Source organism: Oncorhynchus mykiss, chromosome 10 (genome assembly GCF_057628025.1).
Source record: "Oncorhynchus mykiss isolate SJ-2025 chromosome 10, ASM5762802v1, whole genome shotgun sequence".
Taxonomy (NCBI): Eukaryota; Metazoa; Chordata; class Actinopteri; order Salmoniformes; family Salmonidae; genus Oncorhynchus; species Oncorhynchus mykiss.
Window position 1 is genome coordinate 89,360,912 of NC_143031.1, and position 12,500 is coordinate 89,373,411.

The 12,500-nt window shown below is 42.5% G+C and overlaps 1 protein-coding gene across 7 annotated transcripts in view; it reads right to left on the reverse strand.

The window, feature by feature from the left end:
• Positions 1-735: 735 nt before the first annotated feature.
• LOC110516909 (glutamate receptor 2) overlaps positions 736-12,500 on the reverse strand; it is a 65,770-nt gene continuing 54,005 nt past the window's right edge. For 2 of the 7 annotated variants that reach the window (XM_090188495.1, XM_090188494.1), the window contains exons 15-16: positions 8,103-8,386; positions 736-2,307 (exon numbers count right to left, since the gene is read on the reverse strand). In XM_090188495.1, coding sequence (XP_090044621.1) covers positions 8,108-8,386 — 279 coding nt within the window. In that variant the 3' untranslated portion in view covers positions 736-2,307; positions 8,103-8,107. Of the gene's footprint in view, positions 2,308-8,102; positions 8,387-12,500 lie in introns of those variants that run through there. The other 5 variants (XM_090188492.1, XM_090188497.1, XM_090188493.1 and 2 more) reach the window with 4 other exon arrangements.

Genomic DNA, 12,500 nt, shown 5'->3' on the forward strand with positions numbered 1-12,500 from the left:
ATCATCATCATCATCATCATTACCATCATCGTGATCACCACCATCATTACCATCACCATCATTACCATTATCATCATCATCATTACCATTATCAGCATCATTACCATTATCATCACCATCATCATTATCATCACCATCATCACCATCATTACCATTATCACCATCATCATTACCATCATCATCATCTTCATCAGAGTTCAGTAGTAAAGTAATCAGGAATTTAGAGGGAGTCACTGTGCATTAGCTGGTTATTAGTTCAACTCCCTCTTTTGGCTGAACCAGCTTATCGGTTCAAGTCCTTTTGGCTGGACCTTGTTATCGGTTCAAGTCCTTTTGGCTGGACCTTGTTATCGGTTCAAGTCCTTTTGGCTGGACCTTGTTATCGGTTCAAGTCCTTTTGGCTGAACCAGCTTATTGGTTCAAGTCCTTTTGGCTAAACCCGCTTATTGGTTCTCGACCTTTTGGCTGAACCAGCTTATTGGTTCAAGTCCTTTTGGCTGAACCCACTTATTGGTTCTCGTCCTTTTGGCTGAACCAGCTTATTGGTTCAAGTCCTTTTGGCTGAACCAGCTTATTAGTTCAAGTCCTTTTGGCTGAACCAGCTTATTGATTCAAGTCCCTCTTTTGGCTGAACAGGTTATTGGTTCAAGTCCCCCTTTTGGCTGAACATGTTATTGGTTCAAGTCCCTCTTTTGGCTGAACCAGCTTATCGGTTCAAGTCCCTCTTTTGGCTGAACAGGCTTATTGGTTCAAGTCCCTCTTGTCTCTGAACCAGCTTATTGGTTCAAGTCCCTCTTTTGGCTGAACCAGCTTATTGGTTCAAGTCCCCCTTTTGGCTGAACATGTTATTGGTTCAAGTCCCTCTTTTGGCTGAACCAGCTTATTGGTTCAAGTTCCTCTTTTGGCTGAACCAGCTTATTGGTTCAAGTCCCTCTTTTGGCTGAACCAGCTTATTGGTTCAAGTCCCTCTTTTGGCTGAACCAGTTTATTGGTTCAAGTCCCTCTTTTGGCTGAACCAGTTTATTGGTTCAAGTCCCTCTTTTGGCACTCTCCTGTACTTGGCATTGGTACTCTATTATGGCACTGTCTTTTGTCCATATAAAGACCAAAGTCTGTTGTTCATGAGCCATATACAGTATGTCTGTTGTTCATGGGCCATATACAGTATGTCTGTTGTTCATGGGCCATATACAGTATGTCTGTTGTTCATGGGCCATATACAGTATGTCTGTTGTTCATGGGCCATATACAGTATGTCTGTTGTTCATGGGCCATATACAGTATGGCTGTTGTTCATGGGCCATATATGTCTATTTTTAGTTTCTGGCCTCAGTGCCATCTGTTGTTTTAGGGTCAAACTAGGTTTTTAGTGAAAACAGGGGTTAGGGTTCAGAGGTCAAACTAGGTCTTAAGTGAAAACAGGGGTCAGGGTTCAGACGTCAAACTAGGTCTCTAGTGAAAACAAGGGTTAGGGTTCAGAGGTCAAACTAGGTCTCTAGTGAAAACAGGGGTTAGGGTTCAGAGGTCAAACTAGGGCTCTAGTGAAAACAGGGGTTAGGGTTCAGAGGTCAAACTAGGTCTCTAGTGAAAACAGGGGTTAGGGTTCAGAGGTCAAACTAGGTCTCTAGTGAAAACAGGGGTTAGGGTTCAGAGCAAGCATTATTATCATCATTATTATAGTTATTATTCATATAATTAATATAACATTATTGTTATTATTATTGTTATAACTAGTCCTATGTACAGAGCGGTAGTGAAGTCGGAGTATACAGGCGATCATATTGACTCACTCTATTAAATGGAAGCTTTTGAAAATACTTAAAAAATATAATTATTTCCCCTGTGAAGTTGATCAACTTGCTTTATAAAATCGCGTCTGATGCAGCTGAAGTCTCGTGTGCTTGAATCAGAGCTGGTCACTATGGAAATGGATAGGTGTGCCGTGGTTGGTTGTTTTCACTTCCCGGGAGAGATTAGAGGGGAAGAGTGATGACATCACCAGCCCAGAGCTGTCTGCCCAATCAGAGAAGAGGGCGGGAAGGAAGTCCAGTCCTCTGAAAAACGTGATGGGTTGATGTGGAGTTGGCCGGCGGCTCTCTGTGATCTGATTGGCTGTAAGGCACTGTGAGGGAGTGGTCAGGAGAGGTCAGTCATGCTGAGGCTCATGGGTAGTCCTGGTCGGAGGTAGGGGACGCGGGGAAAGTCAGGAGGGTGAGAGAAGTCAGGGGTCAGAACACGCCCGTTCTCTCCAGAGGACCCCGTGATGGACAGCCTGGCCTTACTCCGCATGGCATCTGTAAATGTCATCTACACACACACACACACACACACACGCACACGCACACGCACACGCACACGCACACAAAATAAACAATGCAATGGTCAGGGTCAGCTCCACTTGCTGTAGAAATATAAATGTATAGATATGTAAAATGTAGAAATGCATTATGTAGAAATGCAGTATGTTGAAATCTAGAAATGCAGTATGTAGTAAATGCAGTATGTAGTAAATGCAGTATGTAGTAAATGTAGTCAATGTAGTATGTAGTAAATGTAGTATGTAGTAAATGCAGTATGTAGTAAATGCAGTATGTAGTAAATGCAGTATGTAATAAATGTAGTATGTAGTAAGTGTAGTCAATGTAGTATGTAGTAAATGTAGTATGTAGTAAATGCAGTATGTAGTAAATGCAGTATGTAGTAAATGCAGTATGTAATAAATGTAGTATGTAGTAAGTGTAGTCAATGTAGTATGTAGTAAATGTAGTATGTAGTAAATGCAGTATGTAGTAAATGCAGTATGTAGTAAATGCAGTATGTAGTAAATGCAGTATGTAATAAATGTAGTATGTAGTAAATGTAGTATGTAGTAAATGTAGTATGTAGTAAATGCAGTATGTAGTAAATGCAGTATGTAGTAAATGCAGTATGTAGTAAACGTAGAAATGCAGTATGTTGAAATCTAGAAATGCAGTATGTAGTAAATGTAGTATGTAGTAAATGTAGTATGTAGTAAATGCAGTATGTAGTAAATGTAGTATGTAGTAAATGTAGTATGTAGTAAATGCAGTATGTAGTAAATGCAGTATGTAGTAAACGTAGAAATGCAGTATGTTGAAATCTAGAAATGCAGTATGTAGTAAATGTAGTATGTAGTAAATGTAGTATGTAGTAAATGCAGTATGTAGTAAATGTAGTATGTAGTAAATGTAGTATGTAGTAAATGTAGTATGTAGTAAATGTAGTATGTAGTAAATGTAGTATGTAGTAAATGCAGTATGTAGTAAATGTAGTATGTAGTAAATGTAGTATGTAGTAAATGTAGTATGTAGTAAATGTAGTATGTAGTAAATGCAGTATGTAGTAAATGCAGTATGTAGTAAACGTAGAAATGCAGTATGTTGAAATCTAGAAATGCAGTATGTAGTAAATGTAGTATGTAGTAAATGTAGTATGTAGTAAATGCAGTATGTAGTAAATGTAGTATGTAGTAAATGTAGTATGTAGTAAATGCAGTATGTAGTAAATGCAGTATGTAATAAATGTAGTATGTAGCAGTGCAGTATGTAGTAAATGCAGTATGTAATAAATGTAGTATGTAGTATGTAGTAAATGTAGTATGTAGTCAATGTAGTATGTAGTAAATGTAGTATGTAGTAAATGCAGTATGTAGTAAATGTAGTATGTAGTAAATGCAGTATGTAGTAAATGCAGTATGTAATAAATGCAGTATGTAGTAAATGCAGTATTTAGTAAATGTAGTATGTAGTCAATGTAGTATGTAGTAAATGCAGTATGTTGAAATCTAGAAATGCAGTATGTAGTAAATGCAGTATGTAGTAAATGCAGTATGTAGTATGTAGTAAATGTAGTATGTAGTAAATGCAGTATGTAGTGAATGTAGTATGTAGTATGTAGTAAATGCAGTATGTTGAAATCTAGAAATGCAGTATGTAGTAAATGTAGTATGTGGTAATTGCAGTATGTAGTAAATGTAGTATGTGGTAATTGCAGTATGTAGTCAATGTAGTAAATGTAGTATGTAGTCAATGTAGTAAATGCAGTATGTAGTAAATTTAGTAAATGCAGTAAATGTAGTATGTAGTAAATGTAGTCTTTAGTCAATGTAGTAAATGCAGTAAATGTAGTATGTAGTCAATGTAATAAATGTAGTATATAGTAAATGCAGTATGTAGTAAATGTAGTACGTAGTAAATGCAGTATGTAGTAAATGCAGTATGTAGTATGTAGTAAATGCAGTATGTAGTAAATGTAGTATGTAGTAAATGTAGTATGTAGTAAATGCAGTATGTAGTATGTAGTAAATGTAGTGTGTAGTAAATGCAGTATGTAGTAAATGTAGTATGTAGTAAATGCAGTATGTAGTAAATGTAGTATGTAGTAAATGCAGTATGTAGTATGTAGTAAATGTAGTATGTAGAAATGCAGTATGTAGTAAATGCAGTATGTAGTATGTAGTAAATCCAGTATGTAGTAAATGTAGTATGTAGTAAATGTAGTATGTAGTAAATGCAGTATGTAGTATGTAGTAAATGTAGTGTGTAGTAAATGCAGTATGTAGTAAATGTAGTATGTAGTAAATGTAGTATATAGTAAATGTAGTATGTGGTAATTGCAGTATATAGTAAATGCAGTATGTAGTAAATGTAGTATGTAGTAAATGTAGTGTGTAGTAAATGCAGTATGTAGTAAATGTAGTATGTAGTAAATGTAGTATATAGTAAATGTAGTATGTGGTAATTGCAGTATATAGTAAATGCAGTAAATGTAGTAAACACAGTAAATGCAGTAAATGTAGTATGTAGTAAATGCAGTATGTAGTCAATGTAGTAAATGCAGTATGTAGTAAATGTAGTCTTTAGTCAATGTAGTAAACACAGTAAATGTAGTATGTAGTCAATGTAGTAAATGCAGTATGTAGTCAATGTAGTAAATGCAGTATGTAGTCAATGTAGTAAATGCAGTAAATGTAGTATGTAGTCAATGTAGTAAACGCAGTAAATGCAGTATGTAGTCAATGTAGTAAATGCAGTAAATGTAATATGTAGTCAATGTAGTAAATGTGTATGTAATAAATGTAGTATGTAGTAAATGTAGTAAAAGCAGTAAATGTAGTAAATGTAGTCTTTAGTCAATGTAGTAAATGCAGTAAATGTAGTAAATGCAGTAAATGTAGTATGTAGTCAATGTAGTAAAAGCAGTAAATGTAGTAAATGTAGTCTTTAGTCAATGTAGTAAATGCAGTAAATGTAGTAAATGCAGTAAATGTAGTATGTAGTCAATGTAGTAAATGCAGTAATTGCAGTATGTAGTCAATGTAGTAAATGCAGTAAATGTAGTAAATGTAGTATGTGGTAATTGCAGTATGTAGTCAATGTAATAAATGTAGTATGTAGTAAATGTAGTAAAAGCAGTAAATGCAGTAAATGTAGTATGTAGTCAATGTAGTAAATGCAGTATGTAGTCAATGTAGTAAATGCAGTAAATGTAGTATGTAGTCAATGTAGTAAATGTAGTAAATGTAGTAAATGCAGTAAATGTAGTAAATGTGTATGTAATAAATGTAGTATGTGGTAATTGCAGTATGTAGTCAATGTAATAAATGTAGTATGTAGTAAAAGTAGTAAATGCAGTATGTAGTAAAAGTAGTAAATGCAGTAAATGTAATATGTAGTCAATGTAGTAAATGTAGTAAATGCAGTAAATGTAGTATGTAGTAAAAGTAGTAAATGCAGTAATTGCAGTATGTAGTAAATGTAATAAATGTAGTATGTAGTAAATGTAGTAAAAGCAGTAAATGTAGTAAATGCAGTAAATGTAGTATGTAGTAAAAGTAGTAAATGCAGTAAATGTAGTAAATGTGTATGTAATAAATGTAGTATGTGGTAATTGCAGTATGTAGTCAATGTAATAAATGTAGTATGTAGTAAATGTAGTAAATGCAGTAAATGTAGTATGTAGTCAATGTAATAAATGTATATGTAGTATCTAGTAAATATAGTAAATGTATATGTAGTATCTAGTAAATATAGTAAATGTATATGTAGTATCTAGTAAATATAGTAAATGTATATGTAGTATCTAGTAAATATAGTAAATGTATATGTAGTATGGAATAAATGCAGCATTTAATAAATGTAGTAAATGCAGTAAATATATAGGTAATGTGTGTGTGACAGTATGGTGTGTTTGACAGTATGGTGTGTTTGACAGTATGGTGTGTTTGACAGTATGGTGTGTTTGACAGTATGGTGTGTGGTGACAGTATGGTGTGTGTGACAGTATGGTGTGTGGTGACAGTATGGGGTGTGGTGACAGTATGGTTTGTGGTGACAGTATGGGGTGTGGTGCCAGTATGGTGTGTGTGACAGTATGGTGTGTGGTGACAGTATGGTGTGTTTGACAGTATGGTGTGTGGTGACAGTATGGTGTGTGGTGACAGTATGGTGTGTGGTGACAGTATGGGGTGTGGTGACAGTATGGTTTGTGGTGACAGTATGGGGTGTGGTGACAGTATGGTGTGTGGTGACAGTATGGTGTGTGACAGTATGGGGTGTGGTGACAGTATGGTTTGTGGTGACAGTATGGGGTGTGGTGACAGTATGGTGTGTGTGACAGTATGGTGTGTGGTGACAGTATGGTGTGTTTGACAGTATGGTGTGTGGTGACAGTATGGTGTGTGGTGACAGTATGGTGTGTGGTGACAGTATGGGGTGTGGTGACAGTATGGTTTGTGGTGACAGTATGGGGTGTGGTGACAGTATGGTGTGTGGTGACAGTATGGTGTGTGACAGTATGGGGTGTGGTGACAGTATGGTGTGTGGTGACAGTATGGGGTGTGACAGTATGGTGTGTGGTGACAGTATGGTGTGTTTGACAGTATGGTGTGTGTGACAGTATGGTGTGTGGTGACAGTATGGGGTGTGACAGTATGGTGTGTGGTGACAGTATGGTGTGTGGTGACAGTATGGTGTTTGGTGACAGTATGGGGTGTGACAGTATGGTGTGTGGTGACAGTATGGGGTGTGGTGACAGTATGGTTTGTGGTGACAGTATGGGGTGTGGTGACAGTATTGGGTGTGGTGACAGTATGGTGTGTGGTGACAGTATGGTGTGTGACAGTATGGGGTGTGGTGACAGTATGGTGTGTGGTGACAGTATGGTGTGTGGTGACAGTATGGTGTGTGGTGACAGTATGGTTTGTGGTGACAGTATGGTGTGGTGACAGTATGGTGTGTGACAGTATGGTGTGTGACAGTATGGTGTGTGTGACAGTATGGTGTGTGGTGACAGTATGGTGTGTGACAGTATGGGGTGTGGTGACAGTATGGTGTGTGGTGACAGTATGGTGTGTGGTGACAGTATGGTGTGTGACAGTATGGTGTGTGGTGACAGTATGGTCTGTAGTGACAGTATGGTGTGTGGTGACAGTATGGTGTGTGGTGACAGTATGGTTTGTGGTGACAGTATGGTGTGTGACAGTATGGTGTGTAGTGACAGTATGGTTTGTGGTGACAGTATGGTGTGTGGTGACAGTATGGTGTGTGGTGACAGTATGGTGTGTGGTGACAGTATGGTGTGTGACAGTATGGGGTGTGGTGACAGTATGGTGTGTGGTGACAGTATGGTGTGTGGTGACAGTATGGTGTGTGGTGACAGTATGGTGTGTGGTGACAGTATGGTGTGTGGTGACAGTATGGGGTGTGACAGGCCAAAGGTCAGCAATAAGCATGACTAGGTAGAAACACACAGCAGTAGCTAACAATAAGCAGCGTACCCCTCCCCTCTTAAACATGAGGATGGAGAGGAGAGAGGAGGGATGAGGAGAGATGTGAGGGAAAGGAGGGGGAGGAGAGATGGATGGGAGAGGAGAGAGGGGAGATGAGGAGGGGAGATGGAGGAGTGGAGGGAGGAGATGAGGAGGGGAGATGAGAGATGGAGGAGTGGAGGGAGGAGAGGAGAGAGGAGGGGAGAGGAAAGAGGGAGGAGTGGGAGAGGAGATGGACAGGCAAGGTGTGATTGACTGACTGACTGACTGATTGACTGACAGGGTGGCTGGTTTGTGAGAACCTCTTTCCTACCCCTCCTAGATTTTTACACTTTCCATTCCGTACACGTTGTAGCCTTCCTTATAAGTAGCAAAGTTGTGTGAGTTGTGAGAGGAGGAGGAGGAGGGGAGGGTGTTCTGGTTGTGGGCGCTCTGAGCCAGGTGCAGTGTGTTCTGAGCCACCTTCATTCTCTTGGCCTCGGCCCGGGACTTGTAGCAGAACTCCACCAGGGCCACCAGCATGGCCAGACCCAGCCCTCCAACCAGGATATAGAACACACCTGCTACGTTGCTGAGGCTCAGAGCACTGGTCTTCTCCTGGGAAACACACACACATGCACACACACACACACACACACACACACACACACACACACACACACACACACACACACACACACACACACACACACACACACACACACACACACACACACACAGGCACACGCACACACATGCACAAACACACGCAGGCATGCACACACAGGCACCCACACACAGGCGCACACACACACACACACACACAGGCGCACACACACACACACACACACACACACACACACACACACACACACACACACACACACACACACACACACACACAGGCACAGGCACAGGCACAGGCACAGGCGCACACACAGACGCACACACAGACAGACAGTTGCATCAGGTAGGGCAGGGTCAGGATGTAAAGGAGAAAGCATTACAACACGTTGTTCCTGCAGTATATATCAGCTGTCTGGGGCTATTGCACATGCAGGCTTCTGTGTGTGTTATTTCCTTGGTGGAAGACAGCCTATTGGGGCTGGGAAAGCATTCGGCCATGTTGTAGACAGAACTGGTCACCAAATTTCCTTTGGTACTATACCTAGAGAAAAAGTCATTAATATTCACCCGTAGGGTAATTGGCTGAGTCTTCTTGGGTGTGTGACATCACACAGATGTGCTGCAGAACCATCTAGTCATGGCAGGAAGTACTGTACTGTGCTGCAGAGCCATCTAGTCATGGCAGGAAGTACTGTACTGTGCTGCAGAGCCATCTAGTCATGGCAGGAAGTACTGTACTGTGCTGCAGAACCATCTAGTCATGGCAGGAAGTACTGTACTGTGCTGCAGAACCATCTAGTCATGGCAGGAAGTACTGTACTGTGCTGCAGAACCATCTAGTCATGGCAAGAAGTACTGTACTGTGCTGCAGAGCCACCTAGTCATGGCAGGAAGTACTGTACTGTGCTGCAGAACCATCTAGTCATGGCAGGAAGTACTGTACTGTGCTGCAGAACCATCCATCTAGTCATGGCAGGAAGTACTGTACTGTGCTGCAGAACCATCCATCTAGTCATGGCAGGAAGTACTGTACTGTGCTGCAGAGCCATCTAGTCATGGCAGGAAGTACTGTACTGTGCTGCAGAACCATCTAGTCATGGCAGGAGGTACTGTACTGTGCTGCAGAGCCATCTAGTCATGGCAGGAAGTGCTGTACTGTGCTGCAGAGCCACCTAGTCATGGCAGGAAGTACTGTACTGTGCTGCAGAACCATCTAGTCATGGCAGGAAGTACTGTACTGTGCTGCAGAGCCACCTAGTCATGGCAGGAAGTACTGTACTGTGCTGCAGAACCATCTAGTCATGACAGGAAGTACTGTACTGTGCTGCAGAACCATCCATCTAGTCATGGCAGGAAGTACTGTACTGTGCTGCAGAACCATCCATCTAGTCATGGCAGGAAGTACTGTACTGTGCTGCAGAACCATCTAGTCATGGCAGGAAGTACTGTACTGTGCTGCAGAGCCATCTAGTCATGGCAGGAAGTACTGTACTGTGCTGCAGAGCCCTCTAGTCATGGCAGGAAGTACTGTACTGTGCTGCAGAGCCATCTAGTCATGGCAGGAAGTACTGTACTGTGCTGCAGAGCCATCTAGTCATGGCAGGAAGTACTGTACTGTGCTGCAGAACCATCTAGTCATGGCAGGAAGTACTGTACTGTGCTGCAGAGCCATCTAGTCATGGCAGGAAGTACTGTACTGTGCTGCAGAGCCATCTAGTCATGGCAGGAAGTACTGTACGACTTCACCGAATTCATTGGGAATTAAATGAAAGCCTATCCAGCTAGTTACCAATCTATTTTAGTTTCACTGTCCGATCATTTATAAAACGAGTCCAATAATTGCTATTTTTACCTTTCCACAAACTGTCTGTTGCTTGATATGAGCAAGTTATCGCAAATGTATCACAGAATAGGTCTTCCAAGATTAGCTAGCTAGCAGTGGCTACTGCCTGGCCACTGATCTAGCTAATAGTGGCTACTGCCTGGCCAGTGATCTAGCTACTAGTGGCTACTGCCTGGCCACTGATCTAGCTAGCAGTGGCTACTACCTGGCCACTGATCTAGCTAGTAGTGGCTACTACCTGGCCACTGATCTAGCTAGCAGTGGCTACTGCCAGGCCACTGATCTAGCTAGCAGTGGCTACTGCCAGGCCACTGATCTAGCTAGCAGTGGCTACTGCCTGGCCACTGATCTAGCTAGCAGTGGCTACTGCCTGGCCACTGATCTAGCTAGTAGTGGCTACTGCCTGGCCACTGATCTAGCTAGTAGTGGCAACTGCCTGGCCACTGATCTAGCTAGTAGTGGCTACTGCCTGGCCACTGATCTAGCTAGTAGTGGCTACTGCCTGGCCACTGATCTAGCTAGTAGTGGCTACTGCCTGGCCAATGATCTAGCTAGTAGTGGCTACTGCCTGGCCACTGATCTAGCTAGCAGTGGCTACTGCCTGGCCACTGATCTAGCTAGTAGTGGCTACTGCCTGGCCTCTGATCTAGCTAGTAGTGGCTACTACCTGGCCACTGATCTAGCTAGTAGTGGCAACTGCCTGGCCACTGATCTAGCTAGTAGTGGCTACTGCCTGGCCACTGATCTAGCTCGTAGTGGCTACTGCCTGGCCACTGATCTAGCTAGTAGTGGCTACTGCCTGGCCACTGATCTAGCTAGTAGTGGCTACTGCCTGGCCACTGATCTTGCTAGCTACATTGCAGTAATTAGCTATCTTCCTAAATCCTCCTATGAGTTGAACATATTTGTCAGAAAACAAACTAGTTTTCCATGGTGTAACCATGTCTAAGCAGTTGGCCACTGTAGCCTGTGTGCCCATTAGCTCCAGAGTCTAGCTAACTGTGTCCTTTGGCATCAACAATTAGCTAGTTAGCTTGTTGGCTACTGTCTGGCCAGTGTGAGCCAACATGCTAGCTACCTATCTACATTTCAGTCAGTAGCTATCTTAAACTAGCTATGAGTTGAACATAGAGTATGTGGCTGAAAATAAACTAGTATCCAGTTGTTGCTGCCCATGGTGGAATCATCTCTCACCCCCTGGCTCCAGAATAAAAAAAAGAATGGGAAAAATGTCCTGGTGTTTCATAAGAAAAAGTCTTAGATGACTCCAACCCTGTAGCTAGCTGGCAAGCCTACCATGACTCCAACCCTGTAGCTAGCTGGCAAGCCCACCATGACTCCAACCCTGTAGCTAGCTGGCAAGCCTACCATGACTCCAACCCTGTAGCTAGCTGGCAAGCCCACCATGACTCCAACCCTGTAGCTAGCTGGCAAGCCTATCATGACTCCAACCCTGTAGCTAGCTGGCAAGCCTACCATGACTCCAACCCTGTAGCTAGCTGGCAAGCCCACCATGACTCCAACCATGTAGCTAGCTGGCAAGCCCACCATGACTCCAACCCTGTAGCTAGCTGGCAAGCCTACCATGACTCCAACCCTGTAGCTAGCTGGCAAGCCCACCATGACTCCAACCCTGTAGCTAGCTGGCAAGCCCACCATGACTCCAACCCTGTAGCTAGCTGGCAAGCCCACCATGACTCCAACCCTGTAGCTAGCTGGCAAGCCCACCATGACTCCAACCCTGTAGCTAGCTGGCAAGCCCACCATGACTCCAACCCTGTAGCTAGCTGGCAAGCCCACCATGACTCCAACCCTGTAGCTAGCTGGCAAGCCCACCTTGACTCCAACCCTGTAGCTAGCTGGCAAGCCCACCATGACTCCAACCCTGTAGCTAGCTGGCAAGCCCACCATGACTCCAACCCTGTAGCTAGCTGGCAAGCCCACCATGACTCCAACCCTGTAGCTAGCTGGCAAGCCCACCATGACTCCAACCCTGTAGCTAGCTGGCAAGCCCACCATGACTCCAACCCTGTAGCTAGCTGGCCCATCTTGGTGACAAGGTTTCTGCGCGGGAATCTTAGATTTGTCTTTTAATTTTAAAAGAACTGTCATTGATGTGATTTCAGATACGAGGAGAAATTGTCTGCCATGTTTTGTGTTTTGTTAAGGGCCCAGAGTGACCAAGAACGCTCAACCAATCACCCTACGGATATTATTGACTTTGCCTCCAGGCATCCTATGAAGGGAATTGTAACATACTGG